Genomic DNA, 26,480 nt, shown 5'->3' on the forward strand with positions numbered 1-26,480 from the left:
GTGGTACAGGATTGCCATTACCAATTCCAAACACTGCCGTTTGGACTGTCCACGGCACCGAGGGTCTTTACCAAGGTAATGGCAGAAATGATGATACTCCTTCGAAAAAAGGGAGTTTTAATTATCCCGTACTTGGACGATCTCCTTATAAAGGCGAGGTCCAAGGAGCAGTTGTTGGTCGGAGTAGCACTATCTCGGGAAGTGCTACAACAGCACGGATGGATTCTATACATTCTAAAGTCACAGCTGGTTCCTACCACACGCCTGCTGTACCTGGGGATGGTTCTGGACACAGAACAGAAAAAAGTGTTTCTCCCGCAGGAGAAAGCCAAGGAGCTGTCATCTCTAGTCGGAGACCTCCTGAAACCAAAACAGGTATCGGTGCATCACTGCACACGAGTCCTGGGAAAAATGGTAGCTTCTTACGAAGCAAAATTCCATTCGGCAGGTTTCATGCAAGAACCTTTCAGTGGGACCTCTTGGACAAGTGGTCGGGATCGCATCTTCAGATGCATCGGCTGATAACCCTGTCTCCAAGGACCAGGGTATCTCTACTGTGGTGGCTGCAGAGTGCTCATCTTCAAGAGGGCCGCAGATTCGGCATACAGGACTGGGTCCTGGTAACCACGGATGCCAGCCTTCGAGGCTGGGGGGCAGTCACACAGGGAAGAAATTTCCAAGGACTTTGGTCAAGTCAGGAGTCGTCCCTACACATAAATATTCTGGAACTGAGGGCCATTTACAATGCCCTAAGTCTGGCAAGGCCTCTGCTTCAAAACCAGCCGGTACTGATCCAATCAGACAACATCACGGCAGTCTCCCATGTAAACCGACAGGGCGGCACAAGAAGCAGGATGGCGATGGCAGAAGCCACAAGGATTCTCCGATGGGCGGAAAATCACGTCTTAGCACTGTCAGCAGTGTTCATTCCGGGAGTGGACAACTGGGAAGCAGACTTCCTCAGCAGACACGACCTACACCCGGGAGAGTGGGGACTTCATCCAGAAGTCTTCCAACTGTTGGTAAACCGTTGGGAAAGGCCACAGGTGGACATGATGGCGTCCCGCCTAAACAAAAAACTAGATATTGCGCCAGGTCAAGGGACCCTCAGGCAATAGCTGTGGACGCTCTAGTGACACCGTGGGTGTACCAGTCGGTTTATGTATTCCCTCCTCTGCCTCTCATACCAAAGGTACTGAGAATAATAAGAAAACGAGGAGTAAGAACGATACTCGTGGTTCCGGATGGGCCAAGAAGAGCTTGGTACCCAGAACTTCAAGAAATGATTTCAGAGGACCCATGGCCTCTACCGCTCAGACAGGATCTGCTACAGCAGGGGCCCTGTCTGTTCCAAGACTTACCGCGGCTGCATTTGACGGCATGGCGGTTGAATTCCGGATCCTAAAGGAAAAGGGCATTCCGGAGGAAGTCATTCCTACGCTGATAAAAGCCAGGAAAGAAGTAACCGCAAACCATTATCACCGTATTTGGCGAAAATATGTTGCGTGGTGTGAGGCCAGGAAGGCCCCAACAGAGGAATTTCAGCTGGGTCGTTTTCTGCACTTCCTACAGTCAGGAGTGACTATGGGCCTAAACTTGGGTTCCATTAAGGTCCAGATTTCGGCTCTGTCGATTTTCTTCCAGAAAGAACTGGCTTCACTGCCTGGAGTTCAGACATTTGTAAAGGGAGTGCTACATATTCAGCCCCCTTTTGTGCCTCCTGTGGCACCTTGGGATCTCAATGTGATGTTGAGTTTCCTAAAATCACATTGGTTTGAGCCACTTAAAACTGTGGATTTGAAATATCTCACGTGGAAAGTGGTCATGTTATTGGCCTTGGCTTTGGCCAGGCGTGTGTCAGAATGGGCGGCTTTGTCATGTAAAAGCCCTTATCTGATTTTCCATATGGATAGGGCAGAATTGAGGACTCGTCCCCAGTTTCTCCCTAAGGTGGTATCAGCTTTTCACTTGAACCAACCTATTGTAGTGCCTGCGGCTACTAGGGACTTGGAAGATTCCAAGTTACTGGACGTAGTCAGGGCCTTAAAAATTTATATTTCCAGGACGGCTGGAGTCAGGAAAACTGACTTGCTTTTTATCCTGTAGGCACCCAACAAAATAGGTGCTCCTGCTTCTAAGCAGACTATTGCTCGCTGAATTTGTAGCACAATTCAGCTGGAGCATTCTGCAGCTGGATTGCCGCATCCTAAATCAGTAAAAGCCCATTCCACAAGGAAAGTGGGCTCATCTTGGGCGGCTGCCCGAGGGGTCTCGGCTTTACAACTTTGCCGAGCTGCAACTTGGTCAGGGGCAAACACGTTTGCTAAATTCTACAAATTTGATACCCTGGCTGAGGAGGACCTTGAGTTCTCTCATTCGGTGCTGCAGAGTCATCCGCACTCTCCCGCCCGTTTGGGAGCTTTGGTATAATCCCCATGGTCCTTTCGGAGTTCCCAGCATCCACTAGGACGTTAGAGAAAATAAGATTTTACTCACCGGTAAATCTATTTCTCGTAGTGGATGCTGGGCGCCCATCCCAAGTGCGGATTGTCTGCAATACTTGTACATAGTTATTGTTAACTAAAGGGTTATTGTTATGAGCCATCTGTTGAGAGGCTCAGTTATGTTTCATACTGTTAACTGGATATGGTATCACGAGTTATACGGTGTGATTGGTGTGGCTGGTATGAGTCTTACCCGGGATTCAAAATCCTTCCTTATTGTGTCAGCTCTTCCGGGCACAGTATCCTAACTGAGGCTTGGAGGAGGGTCATAGTGGGAGGAGCCAGTGCACACCAGGTAGTCTAAAAGCTTTCTTTTAGTTGTGCCCAGTCTCCTGCGGAGCCGCTATTCCCCATGGTCCTTTCGGAGTTCCCAGCATCCACTACGGACTACGAGAAATAGATTTACCGGTGAGTAAAATCTTATTTTCCCCCTTCTCATGAACTTAACGAGTTATTTGAAAAAGCTTGTGAAACTCCAGATAAGAAACTGCAGATTGCCAAAAGGGTTCTTATGGCGTATCCTTTCCCTACACATGACAGGGTACGTTGGGAATCCTCTCCCAGGGTGGACAAGGCTTTAACACGCCTGTCCAAGAAGGTGGCGCTACCGTCTCCGGACACGGCGGCCCTCAAGGATCCTGCAGACCGCAGGCAGGAGACTACTTTAAAATCTATTTCTCTAACGTCCTAGTAGATGCTGGGGACTCCGTAAGGACCATGGGGAATAGACGGGCTCCGCAGGAGACAGGGCACTTTAAGAAAGAATTTGGATACTGGTGTGCTCTGGCTCCTCCCTCTATGTCCCTCCTCCAGTTTGAATCTGTGCCCGGACGAGCTGGGTGCTACTTAGTGAGCTCTCCTGAGCTTGCTATAAGAAAGTATTTTGTTAGGTTTTTTATTTTCAGAGAGATCTGCTGGCAACAGACTCTCTGCTACGTGGGACTGATGGGAGAGAAGCAGCCCTACTCACTGAAGATAGGTCCTGCTTCTTAGGCTACTGGACACCATTAGCTCCAGAGGGATCTTACACAGGATCGCACCCTTGGTCGTCCGATCCCGGAGCCGCGCCGCCGTCCCCCTCGCAGAGCCAGAAGACAGAAGCCGGCAGAAAGAAGCAAGAAGTCTTCATCTGAGGTAGCTGCACAGCACTGCAGCTGTGCGCCATTGCTCCCACACTAAACCCACATACTCCGGTCACTGTAGGGTGCATGGCACAGCGGGGGGCCGCCCTGGGCAGCAATTAGAGACTTCTTTGGCAAAAGTTTGCATAATATACAGTTGGGCACTGTATATATGTATGAGCCCCCGCCAAAATTGTACATGAAAGCGGGACAGAAGCCCGCCGTCGAGGGGGCGGGACTTCTTCCTCAGCACTCACCAGCGCCATGTTTTTTTCTCCACAGCACCGCTGAGAGGAAGCTCCCCAGTCTCTCCCCTGCAGTTACACGGTAGAAGAGGGTAAAAAGAGAGGGGGGGCACATAATTAGGCGCAAAAATCAATATAAACAGCAGCTACTGGGTTAACATTAAGTTACTGTTATTCCTGGGTTAATAGCGCTGGGGTGTGTGCTGGCATACTCTCTCTCTGTCTCTCCAAAGGGCCTTATGGGGGAATTGTCTTCAGATGAGCATTCCCTGAGTGTGTGGTGTGTCGGTACGTGTGTGTCGACATGTCTGAGGTAAAAGGCTCCCCTAAGGAGGAGATGGAGCAAATATGTGTGTGAGAGGGTGTCTCCGTCGACAACGCCGACACCTGTTTGGATATGTGTAATTAAGTGCTAAGGTGAATTTATTGCACAAAAGATTAGAGAACAGACAGGAAATCTACCCATGTCTGTCCCTATGTCGCAGAGACCTTTAGAGTCTCTCAATGCTCACTATCCAAAATAACAGACACTGATATCGACACGGAGTTTGACTCCAGTGTCGACTACGATAATGCACAGTTACAGCCAAAATGGCAGAAAAGTATTCAATATATGATTATTGTAATAAAAGATGATTTGCATATCACTGATGACTCATCTGTCCCTGACACAAGGGTACACATGTTTAAGGGGAAGAAAGCTGAGGTAAATTTCCCTCCTCTCATGAAGAAAAAGAGTGGGAATCTCCAGACAAGAGACTGCAGTTTCCCACAAAGAATTCTCAGGCAGTATCCTTTCCCCACTAGGGCCAGGATATGATGGGAATCTTCCCCTAGGGTGTCATGTTTGCCCAAAAGGTAGCCCTGACGTAACAGCTATTCTCAGGGATCCTGCAGATAGCGTGCACATTCTGGTACACTACTCAGACCGGCGATTGTGTCGGCATGGGTTTATAGCGCTGTGGCAGCGTGGACAGGTACCTTATCAGCAGAGATTGAGACCCTAGTATGTATATAGATATATATATATATAGAGATATATATATATATATATATATATATATATATATATATTTATATATTTCTCGGACGTCCTAGTGGATGCTGGGAACTCCGAAAGGACCATGGGGAATAGCGGCTCCGCAGGAGACTGGGCACAAAAGTAAAAGCTTTAAGACTAGCTGGTGTGCACTGGCTCCTCCCCCTATGACCCTCCTCCAAGCCTCAGTTAGATTTTTGTGCCCGAACGAGAAGGGTGCAATCTAGGTGGCTCTCCTGAGCTGCTTAGAGTAAAAGTTTAAATTAGGTTTTTTATTTTCAGTGAGTCCTGCTGGCAACAGGCTCACTGCATCGAGGGACTAAGGGGAGAAGAATCGAACTCACCTGCGTGCAGAGTGGATTGGGCTTCTTAGGCTACTGGACATTAGCTCCAGAGGGACGATCACAGGCCCAGCCATGGATGGGTCCCAGAGCCGTGCCGCCGTCCCCCTTACAGAGCCAGAAGAGCAGAAGAGGTCCGGAAAATCGGCGGCAGAAGACGTCCTGTCTTCAATAAGGTAGCGCACAGCACCGCAGCTGTGCGCCATTGCTCTCAGCACACTTCACACTCCGGTCACTGAGGGTGCAGGGCGCTGGGGGGGGGCGCCCTGAGACGCAATAAAAATACCTTATATGGCAAAAAAAAAAAATACATCACATATAGCTCCTGGGCTATATGGATGCATTTAACCCCTGCCAGGATACATAGAAAAACGGGAGATAAGGCCGCCGATAAGGGGGCGGAGCCTATCTCCTCAGCACACTGGCGCCATTTTCCCTCACAGCTCCGTTGGAGGGAAGCTCCCTAGCTCTCCCCTGCAGTCACTACACTACAGAAAGGGTTAAAAAAGAGAGGGGGGCACTAATTAGGCGCAGTATAAACAATACAGCAGCTATAAGGGGAAAAACACTTATATAAGGTTATCCCTGTATATATATATAGCGCTCTGGTGTGTGCTGGCAAACTCTCCCTCTGTCTCCCCAAAGGGCTAGTGGGGTCCTGTCCTCTATCAGAGCATTCCCTGTGTGTATGCTGTATGTCGGTACGTTTGTGTCGACATGTATGAGGAGAAAAATGATGTGGAGACGGAGCAGATTGCCTGTAATAGTGATGTCACCCCCTAGGGGGTCGACACCTGAGTGGATGAACTGTTGGAAGGAATTACGTGACAGTGTCAGCTCTGTATAAAAGACAGTGGTTGACATGAGACAGCCGGCTACTCAGCTTGTGCCTGTCCAGACGTCTCATAGGCCGTCAGGGGCTCTAAAGCGCCCGTTACCTCAGATGGCAGATATAGACGCCGACACGGATACTGACTCCAGTGTCGACGGTGAAGAGACAAATGTGACTTCCAGTAGGGCCACACGTTACATGATTGAGGCAATGAAAAATGTTTTACACATTTCTGATAATACAAGTACCACCAAAAAGGGGTATTATGTTCGGTGAGGAAAAACTACCTGTAGTTTTCCTGAATCTGAGAAATTAAATGAGGTGTGTGATGATGCGTGGGTTTCCCCCGATAACAACTGATAATTTCTAAAATGTTATTGGCATTATATCCTTTCCCGCCAGAGGTTAGGGTGCGTTGGGAAACACCCCCTAGGGTGGATAAAGCGCTCACACGCTTGTAAGGGCTCTACCCTCTCCTGAGATGGCCGCCCTTAAGGATCCTGCTGATAGAAAGCAGGAGGGTATCCTAAAATGTATTTACACACATACTGGTGTTATACTGCGACCAGCAATCGCCTCAGCCTGGATGTGCAGTGCTGGGTTGGCGTGGTCGGATTCCCTGACTGAAAATATTGATACCCTAGATAGGGACAGTATATTATTGCCTATAGAGCATTTAAAAGATGCATTTCTATATATGCGTGATGCACAGCGGAATATTTGCCGACTGGCATCAAGTCTAAGTGCGTTGTCCATTTCTACCAGTAGAGGGTTATGGACACGACAGTGGTCAGGTGATGCGGATTTCAAACGGCATTTGGAAGTATTGCCTTATTAAGGAGAGGAGTTATTTGGGGTCGGTCTTTCAGACCTGGTGGTCACGGCAACAGCTGGGAAATCCACGTTTGTACCCCAGGTCGCCTCTCAACATGAGAAGACGCCGTATTATCAGGCGCAGTCTTTTCGTGGACAAGCGGGCAAAAGGTTCCTCATTTCTGCCCCGTGACGGAGGGAGAGGAAAAAGGCTGCAGAAATCAGCCAGTTCCCAGGAACAGAAACCCTCTCCCGCCTCTGCCAAGCCCTCAGTATGACGCTGGGGCTTTACAAGCAGAATCAGGCACGGTGGGGGGCAGTCTCAATGAATTTCAGCGCGCAGTGGGCTCACTCGCAAGTAGACCCCTGGATCCTTCAGGTGATATCTCAGGGGTACAAATTGGAATTCGAGACGTCTCCCCCTCGCCGTTTCCTAAAGTCGGCTTTACCGATGTCTCCTTCTGACAGGGAGACAGTTTTGGAAGCCATTCACAAGCTGTATTCCCAGCAGGTGATAATCAAGGTACCCCTCCTGCAACAGGGAACGGGGTATTATTCCACACTGTTGTGGTACCGAAGCCGGACGGCTCGGTGAGACCGATTCTAAATCTAAAATCTTTGAACACTTACATACAGAGGTTCAAATTCAAGATTGAGTCACTCAGAGCAGTGATTGCGAACCTGGAAGAAGGGGACTACATGATGTCTCGGGACATCAAGGATGCTTACCTTCATGTCCAAATTTACCCTTCTCACCAAGGGTACCTCAGGTTTATGGTACAGAACTGTCACTATCAGTTCAGACGCTGCCGTATGGATGGTCCACGGCACCCCGGGTCTTTACCAAGGTAATGGCCGAAATGATGATATTCCTTCGAAGGAAGGGAATTTTAGTTATCCCTTACTTGGACGATTCCCTGATAAGGGTAAGATCCAGGGAACAGTTGGAGGTCGGTGTAGCACTATCTCAGGTAGTGTTGCGGCAGCACGATTGGATTCTCAATATTCCAAAATCGCAGCTGGTTCCGACGACTCGTCTTCTGTTCCTAGGGATGATCCTGGACACAGTCCAGAAAAAGGTGTTTCTCCCGGAGGAGAAAGCCAGGGAGTTATCCGAGCTGGTCAGGAACCTCCTAAAACCGAGCCAAGTCTCAGTGCATCAATGCACAAGGGTTCTGGGTAAAATGGTGGCTTCCTACGAAGCAATCCCATTCGGCAGATTCCACGCAAGAACTTTCCAGTGGGACCTGCTGGACAAATGGTCCGGGTCGCATCTTCAGATGCATCAGCGGATAACCCTGTCACCAAGAACAAGGGTGTCCCTCCTGTGGTGGTTGCAGAGTGCTCATCTTCTAGAGGGCCGCAGATTCGGCATTCAGGACTGGGTCCTGGTGACCACGGATGCCAGCCTGCGAGGCTGGGGAGCAGTCACACAGGGAAGGAATTTCCAGGGCTTATGGTCAAGCCTGGAGACATCACTTCACATAAATATCCTGAAGCTAAGGGCCATTTACAATGCTCTAAGCTTAGCAAGACCTCTGCTTCAAGGTCAGCCGGTGTTGATCCAGTCGGACAACATCACGGCAGTCACCCACGTAAACAGAGGAGTAAGCACTATATTCGTGGCTCCGGATTGGCCAAGAAGGACTTGGTAACCGGAACTTCAAAAGATGCTCACGGAGGATCCGTGGCCTCTACCTCTAAGAAGGGACCTGCTTCAGCAAGGACCCTGTCTGTTCCAAGACTTACCGCGACTGCATTTGACGGCATGGCGGTTGAACGCCGGATCCTGAAGGAAAAAAGGCATTCCGGATGAGGTCATCCCTATCCTGATCAAAGCCAGGAAGGATGTAACCGCAAAACATTATCACCGCATTTGGCAAAAATATGTTGCGTGGTGCGAGGCCAGTAAGGCCCGACGGAGGAAATTCAACTGGGTCGATTCCTACATTTCCTGCAAACAGGAGTGTCTATGGGCCTGAAATTGGGGTCCATTAAGGTTCAAATTTCGGCCCTGTCAATTTTCTTCCAAAAAGAACTAGCTTCAGTCCCTGAAGTTCAGACGTTGTAAAAGGGGTACTGCATATACAGCCTCCTTTTGTGCCTCCAGTGGCACCTTGGGATCTCAATGTAGTTTTTGGGTTCCAAAAGTCACATTGGTTTGAACCACTTAAATCTGTGGAGTTAAAATATCTCACATGGAAAGTGGTCATGCTGTTGGCCCTGGCCTGGGCCAGGCGCGTGTCAGAATTGGCGGCTTTATCCTGTAAAAGCCCTTATCTGATTTTCCATTCGGACAGGGCGGAATTGAGGACTCGTCCTCAGTTTCTCCCTAAGGTGGTTTCAGCGTTTCACCTAAACCAACCTATTGTGGTGCCTGCGGCTACTAGGGACTTGGAGGACTCCAAGTTGCTAGACGTTGTCAGGGCCCTGAAAATATATGTTTCCAGGACGGCTGGAGTCAGAAACTCTGACTCGCTGTTTATCCTGTATGCACCCAACAAGCTGGGTGCTCCTGCTTCTAAGCAGACTATTGCTCGTTGGAATTGTAGTACAATTCAGCTTGCACATTCTGTGGCAGGCCTGCCACAGCCAAAAATCTGTAAATGCCCACTCCACAAGGAAGATGGGCTCATCTTGGGCGGCTGCCCGAGGGGTCTCGGCTTTACAACTTTGCCGAGCAGCTACTTGGTCAGGAGCAAATACGTTTGTAAAATTCTACAAAATTGATACCCTGGCTGAGGAGGACCTGGAGTTCTCTCATTTGGTGCTGCAGAGTCATCCGCACTCTCCCGCCCGTTTGGGAGCTTTGGTATAATCCCCATGGTCCTTTCGGAGTTCCCAGCATCCACTAGGACGTCAGAGAAAATAAGAATTTACTTACCGATAATTCTATTTCTCATAGTCCGTAGTGGATGTTGGGCGCCCATCCCAAGTGCGGATTGTCTGCAATACTTGTACATAGTTACAAAAATCGGGTTATTATTGTTGTGAGCCATCTTTTCAGAGGCTCCTCTGTTATCATGCTGTTAACTGGGTTCAGATCACAGGTTGTATGGTGTGATTGGTGTGGCTGGTATGAGTCTTACCCGGGATTCAAAATCCTTCCTTATTGTGTACGCTCGTCCGGGCACAGTATCCTAACTGAGGCTTGGAGGAGGGTCATAGGGGGAGGAGCCAGTGCACACCAGCTAGTCTTAAAGCTTTTACTTTTGTGCCCAGTCTCCTGCGGAGCCGCTATTCCCCATTGTCCTTTCGGAGTTCCCAGCATCCACTACGGACTATGAGAAATAGAATTATCGGTAAGTAAATTCTTATTATATATTAAAGATGTCTTAAGAGATATGTATATATAAAACATGCCCAAAGAGACATGAGTATACTGGGTCCTAGAGTCAAAGCTATGTCGATTTCTGCTTGACGTGTCCTGTAGAATATGCAATGGACAGATGATGCCGACTTAAGAGGCATATGGAAGGCTGAGGATTGTGTGGAGAAGGGTTCTCGGACCTGGTCTCCACAGCTATATCTGGTAATTCTGATATTTTGCCTTATATTCCTGCACAGCCTAGGAAAGCACGACATTATCAAATGCAGCCTTTCGAATAAAGAAACAAGAAAGTCCGAGGTGCGTCCTTTCTTGCCAGAGGCGGGGGCAGAGGAAAGAAGCTGCACAATACAGCTAGGTCCCAGGAACAGAAGTCCTCCCCGGCCTCTACAAAAATCCACCGCATGACGCTGGGGCTCCACAGGCGGAGCTAGGCCCGGTGGGGGCACGCCTTCGTAAGTTCAGCCACAAGTGGGTTCACTCCCTGTTAGATCCCTGGGCAATAGATATTGTGTCTCAGGGATACAAGCTGGACTTTGAGAAGATGCCCTCTCACCGACGGCCCTGCCGGCTTCCTCCCATGAGAGGGAAACAGTGTTAACTGCAATTCACAATTGTATCTTCAACAGGTGGTGGTCAAGGTTCCCCTCCTTCAACAAGGAGGGTGTTATTATTCGACCATGTTGTAGTCCCGAAACCAGACGGTTCGGTCAGACCCATATTGAATTTAAAATCCCTGAACATATACCTGAAAAGGTTCAAGTTCAAGATGGAATCGCTAAGAGCGGTCATTGCAAGCCTGAAAGGGGGAGATTTTATGGTGACTCGGGACATAAAGGATGCATACCTTCATGTCCCCATTTATCCACCTCATCAGGCGTACCTCAGAATTGCGGTACGGGATTGTCATTACCAATTTCAGACGTTGCCGTTTGGTCTCTCCACGGCCTTGAGAATATTCACCAAGGTAATGGCGGAAATGATGGTGCTCCTGCGGAAGCAAGGTGTCACTTTTATCACGTACTTGGACGATCTCCTCATAAAAGCGAGATCAAGAGAGCAGTCGCTGAACAGCGTATCACTTTCTCTGGAAGTGTAACGGCAACACGGCTGGATTCTATATATTCCAAAGTCGCAGTTGGTTCCTACAGCTCATCTGCCTCTCCTAGGCATGATCCTAGACACAGACCAGAAAAGGGTTTATCTCCCGATAGAGAGAGCTCAGGAGCTCGTGACACTGGTCAGGAATCTATTAAAACCAAAACAGGTGTCAGTGCATCACTGCACTCGAGTCCTGGGAAGGAGGGTGGCATCATACGAGGCCATTCCCTTCGGCAGGTTCCATGCGAGGACCTTCCAATGGGACTTACTGGACAAGTGGTCCGGATCACATCTTCAGATTAATCACCCTATCCCCCAGGGCCGGGGTGTCTCTCCTGTGGTGGCTGCAGAGTGCTCTTCTCGAAGGTCGCAGATTCGGCATTCAGGACTGGGTCCTGGTGACCACGGATGCAAGCCTTCGAGGGTGGGGGGCAGTCACACAGGGAAGAAATTTCCAAGGGCTGTGGTCAAGGCAGGAGACTTGCCTTCACATCAATATCCTGGAACTAAGGGCCATATACAACGCCCTAGGTCAAGCGGAGACCCTGCTTCGCGACCAACCGGTTCTGATTCAGTCAGACAATATCACCGCAGTGGCTCATGTAAACCGCCAAGGCGGCACAAGGAGCAGGGTGGCGATAGTAGAAGCCACCAGAATTCTTCGCTGGGCGGAGAATCACGTAAGCGCACTGTCAGCAGTGTTCATTCCGGGAGTGGACAACTGGGAAGCAGACCTCTTCAGCAGGCACGACCTCCACCCGGGAGAGTGGGGACTTTACCAAGAAGTCCTCATGCAGATTGCAAGTCGGTGGGAACTGCCACAGGTGGACATGATGGCATCCCGCCTCAACAAAAAGCTGCAGAGATATTGCGCCAGGTCAAAAGACCCTCAGGCGATAGCTGTGGACGCACTGGTGACACCGTGGGTGTTCCCGTCGGTCTATGTATTTCCTCCTCTTCCTCTCATACCCAAGGTGCTGAGAATCATAAGGAAAAGAGGAGTGAGAACAATACTATTTGTTCCGGATTGCCAAGAAGGACTTGGTATCCAGATCTGCAAGAAATGCTCACAGAGGACCCGTGGCCTCTGCCTCTAAGACAGGACTTGTGCAACAGGGGCCCTGTCTGTTCCTAGACTTACCGCGGCTGCGTTTGACGGCATGGCGTTTGAACGCCGGATCCTAGCGGAAAAAGGCATTCCGGATGAGATCATTCCTACGCTGATAGAGGCTAGGAAGGATGTGACGGCTCAACATTATCACTGTATATGGCGAAAATATGTTGCTTGGTGTGAGGCCAGGAATGCCCCTACGGAGGAATTCCAGCTGGGCCGTTTTCCTTCACTTCCTACAGTCGGGAGTGACTTTGGGCCTGAAATTGGGTTCCATTAAGGTCCAGATTTCGGTCCTATCCATTTTCTTTCAAAAAGAACTGGCTTCTCTTCCTGAAGTTCAGACGTTGTAAAGGGAGTGCTGCATATTCAGCCCCCTTTTGTGCCTCCAGTGGCATCTTGGGATCTTAACGTGGTGTTGAGTTTCCTGAAGTCACACTGGTTTGAGCCACTCAAAACCGTGGAGTTAAAATTTCTCACGTAGAAGGTGGTCATGCTATTAGCCTTGGCTTCAGCTAGGCGTGTGTCAGAATTAGCGCCTTTGTCACATAAAAGCCCATATCTAGTTTTCCATATGGACAGGGCAGAATTGCGGACCCGTCCACAATTTCTGCCAAAAGTGGTGTCATCTTTTCATATGAACCAACCTATTGTGGTGCCTGTGGCTACTCGTGACTTGGAGGATTCCGAGTTGCTGGATGTGGTCAGGGCTTTGAAGGTTTATGTAGCCAGAACGGCTAGAGTCAGGAACACTGAGTCGCTGTCTATCCTGTATGCATCCAACAAGCTGGGTGCTCCTGCTTCAAAGCAAACTATTGCTCGCTGGATCTGTAACACGATTCAGCAGGCTCATTCTGCGGCTGGTTTGCCGCTTCCATAATCAGTAAAAGCCCACTCCACAAGGAAGGTGGGCTCTTCTTGGGCGGCTGCCCGAGGGGTCTCGGCATTACAGCTTTGCCGAGCAGCTACTTGGTCAGGTTCAAACACACTTGCAAAGTTTTACAAGTTTGATACCCTGGCTGAGGAGGACCTTGTGTTTGCTCATTCGGTGCTGCAGAGTCATCCGCACTCTCCCGCCCGTTTGGGAGCTTTGGTATAATCCCCATGGTCCTTACGGAGTCCCCAGCATCCACTAGGACGTTAGAGAAAATAAGATTTTACTTACCGGTAAATCTATTTCTCGTAGTCCGTAGTGGATGCTGGGCGCCCGTCCCAAGTGCGGACTTCTTCTGCAATACTTGTATATAGTTATTGCTTAAATAAGGGTTATGTTGTGGTTGCATCAGGGTTGATCTGATGCTCCGTTGTTGTTCATACTGTTAACTGGGTATGTTTATCACAAGTTATACGGTGTGATTGGTGTGACTGGTATGAGTCTTGCCCTGGATTCCAAAATCCTTTCCTTGTACTGTCAGCTCTTCCGGGCACAGTTTCTCTAACTGAGGTCTGGAGGAGGGACATAGAGGGAGGAGCCAGAGCACACCAGTATCCTAATTCTTTCTTAAAGTGCCCTGTCTCCTGCGGAGCCCGTCTATTGCCCATGGTCCTTACGAAGTCCCCAGCATCCACTACGGACTACGAGAAATAGATTTACCGGTAAGTAAAATCTTATTTTATGCGCATACGGGTGCTTTGCTCAGACCGGCAATAGCGTCGGCATGGGTATGTAGCGCAGTGGCAGCATGGACAGATACCTTGTCAGCTGACCTTGATACCCTAGACAGGGATACCATTTTATTAACTTTAGCCCATATTAAGGACGCAGTCTTCTATATGAGAGACGCTCAAAGAGACGTTGGACTGCTGGGTTCCAGAGCCAATGCCATGGCTATTTCTGCGAGACGAGCCCTATGGACCCGCCAATGGACGGGTGATGCGGACTCAAAAAAGCATATGGAGGTTTTTCCTTACAAGGGTGAAGTGTTGTTTGGGGAGGGGCTCGCGGACCTGGTTTTCACAGCTACCGCGGGTAAATCTACCTTTTTACCTTTTGTTCCCCAACAGCAAAAGAAAACTCCACGGTATCAGATGCAGTCCTTTCGGTCGCAAAAGTCCAGAAGAGGTCGGGGTTCCTCCTTCCTTGCCAGAGCTAAGGGTAGTGGAAAGAGAGCACCTGCTCCGGCTAGTTCCCAGGAGCAGAAGTCCTCCCCGGCTTCTGCAAAATCCACCACATGACGCTGGGGCTCCCCTAAGAGAGTCCGCACCAGTGGGGGCACACCTTCGACTTTTCAGCCAGGTCTGGGGTCTTTCAGACGTGGATCCTTGGGCGATGGAAATTGTTTCCCAAGGCTACAAGCTGGAATTCAAGGAGGTGCCCCCTCGCCGAATTTTTCAAGTCGGCCTTACCAGCTTCACCCCAATGAAGGGAAGTAGTGTTAGCGGCAATTCAAAAGCTGTGTCACCAGCAAGTGACAGGAAAAAGGGTATTATTCGACCCTGTTTGTGGTCCCGAAGCCGGATGGTTCGGTCAGACCCATTTTAAATCTAAAATCCCTAAACCTGTACTTAAAAAAATTCAAGATGGAATCGCTCCGAGCTGTAATATCCAGCCTGGAAGGGGGGGGGGGGGGGGGGGGTTTATGGTGTCACTAGACATAAAGGATGCTTACCTTCATGTCCCCATATATCCCTCTCATCAGGAGTACCTGAGATTCGCTGTACAGGACTGTCATTACCAGTTTCAGACGTTGCCGTTTGGGCTTTCCACGGCCCCAAGGATTTTCACCAAGGTGATGGCGGAAATGATGGTGCTCCTGCGCAAACAAGGAGTCACAATTATCCCATACTTGGACGATCTCCTGATAAAGGCGAGATCGAGAGATCAATTGCTGAAGAGCGTGTCGCTCTCCCTGAGCGTGCTCCAACAGCACGGTTAGATTCTCAATCTGCCAAAGTCACAATTGGTTCCAACGACTCGACTATCATTCCTAGGCATGATTCTGGACACGGAACAAAAGAAGATTTTTCTTCCATCGGAAAAAGCCCAGGACCTCCAGAACATGGTCAGAGACCTGCTAAAGCCAAAAAGAGTGTCAGTTCATCAATGCACTCGAGTTCTGGGAAAAATGGTGGCAACCTACGAGGCCATCCCCTTCGGCAGGTTTCATGCGAGGATTTTTCAGTGGGACCTTCTGGACAAGTGGTCCGGGTTCCATCTACAAATACATCGGAAAATAACACTGTCCCCCAGGGCCAGGGTGTCGCTCCTATGGTGGCTGCAGAGTGCTCACCTTCTAGAGGGTCGCAGGTTCGGCATTCAGGACTGGGTTCTGGTGACCACGGACGCGAGCCTCCGAGGATGGGGAGCAGTCACACTAGGAAGGAATTTTCAGGGAATATGGTCAAGCCAGGAGGCTTGTCTACACATCAACGTGCTGGAATTAAGGGCCATATACAACGGCCTACGACAAGCGGAGAATCTTCTTCGCGACCTACCGGTTCTGATACAATCAGACAATGTAACAGCCGTGGCTCATGTAAACCGTCAAGGCGGGACGAGGAGCAGAGTCGCGATGGCGGAAGCCACGAGGATTCTTCGCTGGACGGAAAATCGCGTAAGCGCTCTGTCAGCTGTCTTCATTCCGGGAGTGGACAACTGGGAAGCAGACTTCCTCAGCAGACACGATCTCCATCCAGGAGAGTGGGGACTTCATCAGGAAGTCTTTGCAGAAATAACAAGTCTCTGGGGAATTCCTCAGATAGACATGATGGCGTCACGCCTCAACAAGAAGCTTCGGAGGTATTGTGCCGGTCCCGGCACCCTCAGGCAGTAGCAGTAGACGCCCTGGTGACACCATGGGTGTTTCAGTCTGTCTATGTGTTTCCTCCTCTTCCTCTCATCGCAAAAATTTTGAGGATCATAAGACAAAAAAGAGTACAGACAATACTCATTGTTCCAGATTGGCCTCGAAGGGCCTGGTACTCAGATCTTCAGGAAATGCTCACAGAAGATCCGTGGCCTCTTCCTCTCAGGGAGGACCTGTTGCAGCAGGGGCCCTGCGTGTTCCAAGACTTACAGCGGTTACGTTTGACGGCATGGCGGTTGAACGCCAGATCCTAGCTGGGAAAGGTATTCCGGAGGAAGTCATACCTACTCTGATAAAGGCTAGGAAGGAGGTGACGGCGAAACATTATCACCGTATCTGGAGGAAGTATGTCTCTTGGTGTGAAACCAAGAAGGCTCCTACGGAAGATTTCCATCTGGGCCGTTTTCTCCACTTCCTACAGACAGGAGTGGATATGGGCCTGAAGTTAGGCTCCATTATAGTACAGATTTCGGCCCTATCTATATTCTTTCAGAAGGAATGGGCTTCTCTCCCAGAAGTCCAGACTTTTGTAAAGGGAGTGCTGCACATCCAGCCTCCTTTTGTGCCCCCAGTGGCACCATGGGACCTTAACGTGGTGTTACAGTTCCTTAAATCACACTGGTTTGAACCCCTTCAAACGGTTGAATTAAAATTTCTCACCTGGAAGGTGGTCATGTTATTAGCCTTGGCATCTGCAAGGCGGGTGTCAGAGTTGGCGGCCTTGTCTCACAAGAGCCTCTACTTGATTTTTCATGTAGATAGAGCAGAATTGAGGACTCGCCCTCAATTTTTGCCTAAGGTGGTTTCTTCATTTCATATGAACCAACCCAACCTATCGTGGTACCTGTGGCTACGAGTGACTTGGAGGACTCCCAAGTCCCTGGATGTAGTCAGGGCCTTAAAAATTTATGTAGCCCGGACGGCTAGAGTTAGGAAAACAGAGGCTCTATTTGTCCTGTATGCAGACAACAAGGTTAGCGCGCCTGCTTCTAAGCAGACTATTGCTCGCTGGATCTGGATCGATTCAGCAGGCTCATTCTACGGCAGGATTGCCGTTACCTAATTCAGTAAAGGCCCATTCCACTAGGAAGGTGGGCTCTTCTTGGGCGGCTGCCCGAGGCGTCTCGGCATTACAGCTTTGCCGAGCAGCTACATGGTCGGGATCAAACACTTTTGCAAAATTCTACAAGTTTGATACCCTGGCTGACGAAGACCTTGCATTTGCTCAGTCGGTGCTGCAGAGTCATTCGCACTCTCCAGCCCGATTGGGAGCTTTGGTATAAACCCCGTGGTCCTTACGGAGTCCCCAGCATCCTCTAGGACGTAAGAGAAAATAAGATTTTAAACCTACCGGTAAATCTTTTTCTCCTAGTCCGTAGAGGATGCTGGGCGCCCGTCCCAGTGCGGTCTGAATCTGCAAGACTTGTATATAGTTGTTGCTTACATAAGGGTTATGTTACAGTCTGAATCGGTCTTTGACGGTTACTGTTTGTTGTTCATACTGTTAACTGGTTTAATATGTTCCAGGTTATATGGTATGATTGGTGTGGGCTGGTATGAATCTTGCCCTTGGATTAACAAAATCCTTTCCTCGTATTGTCCATCTCCTCTGGGCACGGTTCTCTAACTGAGGTCTGGAGGAGGGGCATAGAGGGAGGAGCCAGTGCACACCCATACTAAAAGTTATTTCTAGTGCCCATGTCTCCTGCGGAGCCTGTCTATACCCCATGGTCCTTACGGAGTCCCCAGCATCCTCTACGGACTAGGAGAAAAAGATTTACCGGTAGGTTTAAAATCTTATTTTTTTTATTTTTTTACTTTCATTTTGGTGTGGCATGCTTCTCTTTTTTTTATATTGTGTATTTTTATTGCATTTATAAAGTGAGATAAGGAAACATATCTGAATGTGAGAGGGCTGCATTTTGAGTTGGGAGCTTTGCACCTGGACAAACCATGCTGCACTGCAAGGGGTGCAAATACATTTGTTGTTTTTGCATGTAGGGTAAATACTAGCTGCTTCTGCATGTAGCCCACAATTATTTTTAAATTGTAGTTTGGACACGCCCCTCTCAATCTAAAGCCCCAGCCCAGTATCGCTACGTGTATGGGTAGTGTTACTTAGGTGCTGAGTTGGTAGGTTTTCTATGTACACATAGGGGGAGATGTATCAAAGTCTGGAGATAGATGAAGTACTAACCAATCAGCTCGTAACTGCCATGTTATAGGCTGTGTTTGAAAAATGACAGTAGCTGATTGGTTGGTACTTTGTCTCTGTCTAATTTATCTCTTACCAGGCATTGATACATCCCCCCAGTAATGAGTGTGGAGAGCCCTGCGGGAGGTCGGTCTTCAAGGGTGCTGCAATGCCAGTATTCCTCTGTATTCATGCTATTACCTGCTTGTATACATTTAGTTTTGTTTGTGTATGATGAAAACCTAAAGGTGTGTTCATGCCTTGTCTCCTGTGATCTCAGCGGTGCCGCTCGCTACGATTTCACGCACGAAATTCTCCGTGACGAGGAATCCTTCTTCAACGGCCTACCTGTGCAGCGTGAGCGCCGCATCTCCGTCATCTGCAGAAACCTCCCCGTGAGCTGACGGGTGCTGGGAGACCGACCATCTCACAGTCTGGTTCACCTCGTGCCTCGTGTTATGACTCATTGTCGCCCTCTAGGGGCTTACTTACAGCTGCTTTGCTGGATGGAGAGACACAAGTAGGAATTGTATTTTGACAGGATGGAAACCTATTTGGAACCTCTAGATATATCTGTTTAGATGGCGAGTTCTAGTAAAGCTTTCATACGTGATTACACAGGCAAGACATGCTAGTCACACGGGCAAGCTAGTCACCTAATCTACTGTTTTGGGGTCTGTCCTAAACAATACGATTTTTTGGGTCTGTCCTAAACAATACGATTTTATTAGGCCTATTATGTTATTAAAGGATTCCCACCGTCAGACAACCCTGTGCCTCGTGCAGCATTCAGGTAGGGTCTATTGCTGTGGCACTCCCATCTTTTAAGTTACAGGATTTGATGCCCGCGTGTTAACACCCCTGGTTCTGTTGAAGTGGCGCACTGTGCATTTGTTCAGATTGTCATTGGAGCGCTGCAGCTATAGTTCCACAGGGGCCCAATGACCAGCTGCGTTTTACCTCCTCATTTCTCAGCGCAAAACATCTGCCCAGTCTGCAAGCTCTAACTGCTGATGGCGCTAAAGAGCGTTTCATGGGCACAAATACTTTTTCTTTATGGTAATTTTAGCTGGATGCTCCCTGACTGCTAGGGGTTATCTGAATGTAACTGCCCCTTATTAATAAGCACAGTAATACTTAGCGTAAGCTGAATATTACATTTGAACACTCCGAGTAAATGTGACCGCCGATCTCAGTATTGCGCACATCACACGGACCGTCGTTTCATCCTCAGATTGTAGAAAATGATGAAAGGAAGAAAGAGAAAACCAAAAACCTTGATGTTTATTTTTTGGAGATTTTTATTTTATTCTTTCAACGATCTGTAATTGAATAAATAAATAAATTATTCATATATAAATAAACTTTCTTTTCCTCCTGGCTGTTAAAAAGCAAGTACGGGTTACATAGGAAACATGACTCAGCGGAGAAGGTATGTCCAGATTCTTCCTGTAGAGAATCCCTGTTATCTCTACACCAGTAACCAAGTGGGGTGGGGGTGCTGGGGATTAACCCCTGGATGCCGGACTGCTGCGTAAGGTTCTATAGCTATAACTTCCTGCATGTTGTAGTTGTAGAAGTTCTGCCCGCAGCAGCAGTGCGACATGTATAATTCATGTATGTCAGGCTTTCAGCGGCTGTCCTATCCACCCTAGAGCAGTTCAGTCATACGTGTGCTTCAGAGCCTCATCTGCACTCATCCCGCTACACAGCTGTGCCGCATTTAACCCCTTCCTTGCTGTAGCCCTGCCGACCATTGCCTAAATGCCTTCCTAAAGTATCTCTTTCCTGCAGGATCTGGTTTGTCTGCTTTATGCTACTCCTGTTTTTCTCCCCCCGCCGGTCCCAGGCCAGCTGCTGTATGAATGCAGGGAGGCAGGGGTTAAATAGATTGCATTCATAAATAAGTGTACTATCGAGGTGGCTGCTACAAGTGTTTTCATAGAGTATCAGCCGACGCAACTGCATGCGGCAGCAGACAACTTTTCCACTGTGTGCCACCGATGGCTGTCATCCAGAAAGGCAGCATCTTCGTAGTGTGTGGGGCGACAGCAGGGTCCCCCAGATATTTTCTCCTCCAGCAGAGAAAGGTGTTCACTCTTCTGCAGCAGCTGCGACAGGGTCAGATCGTGGTTGGTACGTGATCTGGGGCAGCCCCCACCGCAGTACTTGAAAAGCACAGTCTCTTCAGAGTCATACCCCAAGCCCAAGTCACCGACTCGGAGCAGTAGCGTCTTTAGGCGGCATTCTCGATCCTCCAAGCGAGCGCGCCCGGACTGCGCCAACCTCCTCCTGAAACGTGGGTGCGGTCCATCTCCTAACAGTGATGAAAAACTGCCTGCATCTGTATAGAGACATAATTGATGCAGAAATGACAACATTACTGGTTGTACTTTCTGCAAAGGTCTATATATCACATTCTACTTACAGGAAATATTACTTTAAAAGGGTACAGTATCTTTATGTGTCAATGACTGTGCAGATAAAAATCATTATGCTGGATACTGCAATTTACTTTTATAACTTCCGAAAATGGACATCTGCCTGAAATAACCTGCTGAAATCTCAGCACGTATTGTTACTGCTATTTGGCAGGTGATTTAACCACAACCTTTCTTAACAGTAATTCGAAACGTGGAAGAGAATAGTGTAGATGAGTGTTTCCATGGTTAGCAGTGGTACTAATGAAGGGCATTTAATCGCAACATCTATCAAATGGCAGCGCAATTTTGTCGAGACATCAACAGGGAATTTCAGGCACCAGTCATATTTGGATTGGCATGAGTTATTTCAGTATGTCTAATTAAAATTCAATTAGGCAAGGAGATTTTTTTTAAAGGACTGAAACACAAACACATTATTAATACCAAACCTGCAACTCCATCTGACCAGTTATTTTAAGAATTCCGATAAGATCTAGTTGTGAAATTATCACCCTGTCCTGATTTACTGGAAACCTATTATTATATATAAAATATTTATATAATTTTGTTTTTTATAATCACAATTGCATTCCGTCAAAATGTACTACAGGTTGAGTATCCCATATCCAAATATTCCGAAATACGGACTTTTTTGAGTGAGAGTGAGATAGTGAAACCTTTGTTTTTTGATGGCTCAATGTACACAAACTTTGTTTAATACACAAAGTCATTCAAAATATTCTATTAAATGACCTTCAGGCTGTGTGTATAAGGTGTATATGAAACATAAATGAATTGTGTGAATGTACACACACTTTGTTTAATGCATAAAGTAATTAAAAATATTGGCTAAAATTACCTTCAGGCTGTGTGTATAAGGTGTATATGAAACATAAATGCATTCTGTGCTTAGACTTGGGTCCCATCGCCATGATATCTCATTATGGTATGCAATTATTCCGAAATACGGAAAAATCCCATATCCAAAATTACTCTGGTCCCAAGCATTTTGGATAAGGGATACTCAACCTGTATATCCTTTTACATAAGCAAATTAGAAGGTTGCCATGTATATTTTTACTGAGCAGACCTCTCTAATTATCTGTCCTAGATAAAGTAATTTATTGGCTGAAATCATACCAGGTGACATTTGGGAAGGGAAGGGGCATTAATAGCCAGACAATGGGGTAATTCAGAGTTGATCGCAGCAGCAAATTTGTTAGCAGTTGGGCAAAACCATGTGCACTGCAGGGGAGGCAGCTATAACATGTGCAGAGAGAGATTTGGGTGGGTTATATTATTTCTGTGCAGGGTAAATACTGGCTGCTTTATTTTTACACTGCAATTTAGATTTCAGTTTGAACACACCACACCCAAATCTAACTCTCTCGGCACATGTTATATCTGCCTCCCCCCTTCCCCCCCACTCTGCAGGGGTGTAGTATGGCATGCCGGCGGCCGGGCTCCCGGCGACCAGCATACCGGCGCTGGGAGCCCAACCGCCGGCATACCGACAGCGTGGCGAGTGCAAATGAGCCCCTTGCGGGCTTGCTGCGCTCGCCACCACGCTATTTATTCTCCCTCCAGGGGGGTCGTGGACTCCAACGAGGGAGAATGTGTCGGGATTCCGGCGCCGGTATACTGTGCGCAGGGATCCCGACATTCGGCAACCAGAAGACCACCCCCCTGCAGTGCACATGCACATTTTGCCCAACTGCTAACAAATTTGCTGCTGCGATCAACTCTGAATTACCCCCAATGGGTCTTATTCAGGTTTGTTCGCAAATTAAAAAAGCACACCAATGGCCAAAACCATGCTGCACTGCAGGTGGGACAGATGTAACACGTGCAGAGAGAGTTAGATTTGGGTGGGGTGTGTTCAAACTGAAATCTAAATTGCAGTGTAAAAATAAAGCAGCCAGTATTTACCCTGCACAGAAACAAAATAACCCACCCAAATCTAACTCTCTCTGCACACGTTACATCTGCCCCACCGGCACTGCACGTGGTTTTGTCCATTACTGTGCGTTTTTGGTTTACTAACAAACCTGAATAATGCCCAATGAGATGATTTTGGATGCAACAAATATCAAGGAAAAATCCAGATTCACTCGCTCTATGTCCATATTCAAGAACAGATATATAAGCTCATATAAAGAACACTTTATAACATGCTGAACAAGTGTCACGGTAAAACAATGATTACTGTTTGCTTTAGATACAATGCAGAGACTGAAGTTTTAGGCAACTATACTACACCCCTCTCTCTTGTACCATTAATCAGTCCACCAACTTTCTCTTTTCCCATCCAGTTTATGAATGGACAAGAAATCACGTCATTACTGTGAGTGGTCTGAAGTTATATGTTAGGTAGGCAGCACATTTATAATGACCAAACAGCTATGTATTTCTCAAATGTCTTATTAGATGTTATATCTTTCAAGTTACTATTTATACCATTTCTCTAATTCTTCATCACAGGGCACCTAACATTTCTTAATGCTCAAGAATACGATTAATGTATTATTGTATTTATCTAATAACACAATGTTACACCCCAAGCATTCTTATTGCTGCTCTATTCACAATCAATATTAAAACAATAAGACAATAAAAAAAAAAAAATTATATATATATATATATATATATATATATACACATACTGCAGGGTCAAGTGCTATCTTGTCCTCTATTTTCTATCCGAAAATGGCAATTAACCCATATCTCCCCAAAATTGTCAAAAATAAAATGTGATCTTATTACATGCAATCCTCTACCTTGCCTGTGGTGAAGTCCTCTCAGTGAGTCCCTACTCGCCCCCGTGGTGTCCAGAGCTGCAGGGGTCACCGTTCTCAGCAGTCCAAATAATAGGGTGACCCAGAGTGGCTCCCTGCACCTCATCTCGTGCGCTGTGTCTCACCAAATCTGCCCGAGGAATCTTCAGTCCCCAAATTTATACCCATCGGCTGGGATGCATTAACTTGTCGCATACCGGACTTTCCCATATTAAGCACATGGTGTATAGACGGGGGGAGTGTTCGAAAAATCAAACCAGGATCTCTTTAATTCCTCAACCCTGCATCACCCACCCCCAAGAATGTGCTCTTTGTACTTGAGCTGTAATAAATATATAAATATGTACGTATGTATGTGTATTATTTATATATATATATATATATATGTGTGTGTGTGTGTGTGTGTGTGTTTTCACAGAGCATGCAATATTGCTATCATTATCAATGTAGTTGGTGACTGCAGTTTATCAATCAATGAGCTAAGTTTATAACATGGACACCCCCTCTCTTATACTCCAATTTTTATATCTCTCTGTTTCATTATTCAGAGGAATTACCTAATAAAGTCAAAGCACCCTGGGTGCTATCAAAACGAAGCAATGTCGTAATAGGAGAAATCCAGTGATGAGCAGCCTGGTACACTTCAAGGGGCGCACGGTAATAAAAGACAGCAACTCTGAAATGACCTCCGCACCGCCACCACTTGCCCTCAAATCCCCCACTTGTCCTAAAGCTGCCCGCCATGATGCCACCTTGACCTCCCATTTGTTCTGAAATGCCCCTATGTGTCCACAGACCTCCATGTGCCCTTGGATCCTACAGAAACTCCAAAACTGCCTCAGAACAGTTTGCCAGCAGATAAGAACTACTTGGCCCATCTTGTCTGCCTTAAACACATGTACACACTGACACACTAGGGTTAGTATTTGTAGGGCGCCAATTACCCTTCACTAGTGTTAATAATTGTAAGGAGTCAATTACTCTACCAGTATGTTTTTGGATTGTGGGCGGAAACCCACGCAAACACGGGGAGAATATACAAACTCCACACAGGGCCATGGTGGGAATCGAACCCATGACCCCAGTGCTGTTAGGCAGTAATACTAACCATTACACCAACGTATGCCCTCGTGGCAATCAGAGCTCCTCATTTGCTCTCCACACTGGAGGTAACCCACTAACTAATTCCACTAATTCAATTATTCATTCAATTTCATGTAATTAACTGCAGACAGAGAATGGCCGAAGAGTGCAGGTGGGGCAGAGGAAGTCATGTGATGCGGAAGCCGGTTGCTCTCATTGTCTTCCTCTCTGCCCAACAGGCTTTACTTCCTATTATGTGAAAGTAATAGTTGCTGCCATATCCATCACTCTACAGTGAGAAAGATTATTTAGTAGACATTGGACACTAAACACTAAGTTCAATCAGGCTATATTGTCGTCGTCCCCCCCCAAAAAAAAAAAAATGTATTAAGAAACATAGAATTAAAAGACAGATAAGACCCACAATGCCCATCCAGTCTGCCCTTTCCGGTTAGAGTATTAGGGTTAGTTTAGGGATTCAGGTTATGGTTAGTTTAGGGTATTAGGGTTAGTTTAGTGGATTGGGTTAGGGTAAAGCTCGGTACACATTAGACAATATATTGGATGATTTGTTGTTTTGAGCCGTCTAGGTTGAATCGTCAGTGCAGGCAGATCTGAAGATACTGTATATTTCACGACAGCATGCTCCTGGATGTGGCCCCTGAACGCTATATATCACACGGTCACACAATATATCGTTCATTGTGTATGGCAGACAGACATATCGTTCCGTTGGTCATCCCGCCTGCCACGATCCAGGATCATCTAGTGTGTACTCAGCTAGTTATGGGATTATATAACACAAAAGCTATATATAGGGGCCTACAGCCCTCTCTCAGCACAAACATTTTCAAAGTTCATCACTCGCCATCAGAAAAAGAAGAGTGACTGGGGAAGGGAAGCCAGGGAGGGGTACCTCAGCATGGCACAGGTTTGCAAAGCCGCAAGTGAAAACAAGACTCATAGAACCGTGTTCTTTGGACAGAAGAGAACAAAGTGGAGCAGCTTAGTGTTACTGCACAATACGGCAGAATATCTGCAGCTGAATGGATGAAATAAGAAAAGAACCATGGTTTTGGAATGTGCAAGTCGAGGGCCAAACATCAACCTCATTGAGATGTCATGATGGGACCTTAAGAGACACGATGGAAGAGACCTTTAAACTCCTACGTTGATTTGCTGCCAAAGGTGGTTCGTAATCCCTTATGTCTGGTTGAATAAAAGTATCTTCTGTTTCATTTGTCACATAAGATTACATTTAACAGAGGGACTTGTTGAGGCTTACATGATTGTGTACTCTCTTTTACATCTGACTATGCATGTATGTGTATGCCCTATATATGTACACTCGGTGGCCACCTTATTACTCATACCTTATTAGGTGCCCCTTTGGTGGCAGATCAGCTGGGCTACACTGACCTCATTGTCACGTTGGTGGAACCAGCATGACATTGTGCGTGCTCTGTGACATGGTACATTATCCCGCTGAAAGTAGCCCTTAGAAAATGGGCACATGGTCAGAAACGATGGCACATGGTCAGAAACTATACTCGGCTAGACTGGTGCATTCAATGTATTAAGAGGCCTAATGTGCGCCAGGAAAATATTCTCCACCCCATTACACCAACCCCACCGGCCTGAGCCGTTGATGCAAGACAGGATGGATCCATGGATTTGTGTTGTGTATGTAAGATCCTGTCTCCCACCACCAGCATATGGCAGCAGTAATCAAGATTTTTCAGAG

General features: G+C 47.4%; 1 protein-coding gene across 3 annotated transcripts in view; it reads left to right on the forward strand.

Moving 5' to 3' along the window:
* The window catches only part of ALKBH7 (alkB homolog 7), a 35,973-nt gene extending 9,999 nt beyond the window's left edge, over nucleotides 1-25,974 (forward strand). The window contains exons 4-5 of one of the 3 annotated variants that reach the window (XR_010180473.1): nucleotides 23,171-23,228; nucleotides 24,202-25,974. Coding sequence is in view for 2 of the 3 variants with exons in the window: in XM_063931136.1 (XP_063787206.1) it covers nucleotides 18,716-18,839 (124 nt within the window). In the remaining variant the exon portion in view is untranslated. Of the gene's footprint in view, nucleotides 1-18,715; nucleotides 19,800-23,170; nucleotides 23,229-24,201 lie in introns of those variants that run through there. The other 2 variants (XM_063931137.1, XM_063931136.1) reach the window with 2 other exon arrangements.
* Nucleotides 25,975-26,480: the final 506 nt, after the last annotated feature.

This window comes from Pseudophryne corroboree, chromosome 6 (assembly GCF_028390025.1).
Source record: "Pseudophryne corroboree isolate aPseCor3 chromosome 6, aPseCor3.hap2, whole genome shotgun sequence".
NCBI classification, from domain to species: Eukaryota; Metazoa; Chordata; class Amphibia; order Anura; family Myobatrachidae; genus Pseudophryne; species Pseudophryne corroboree.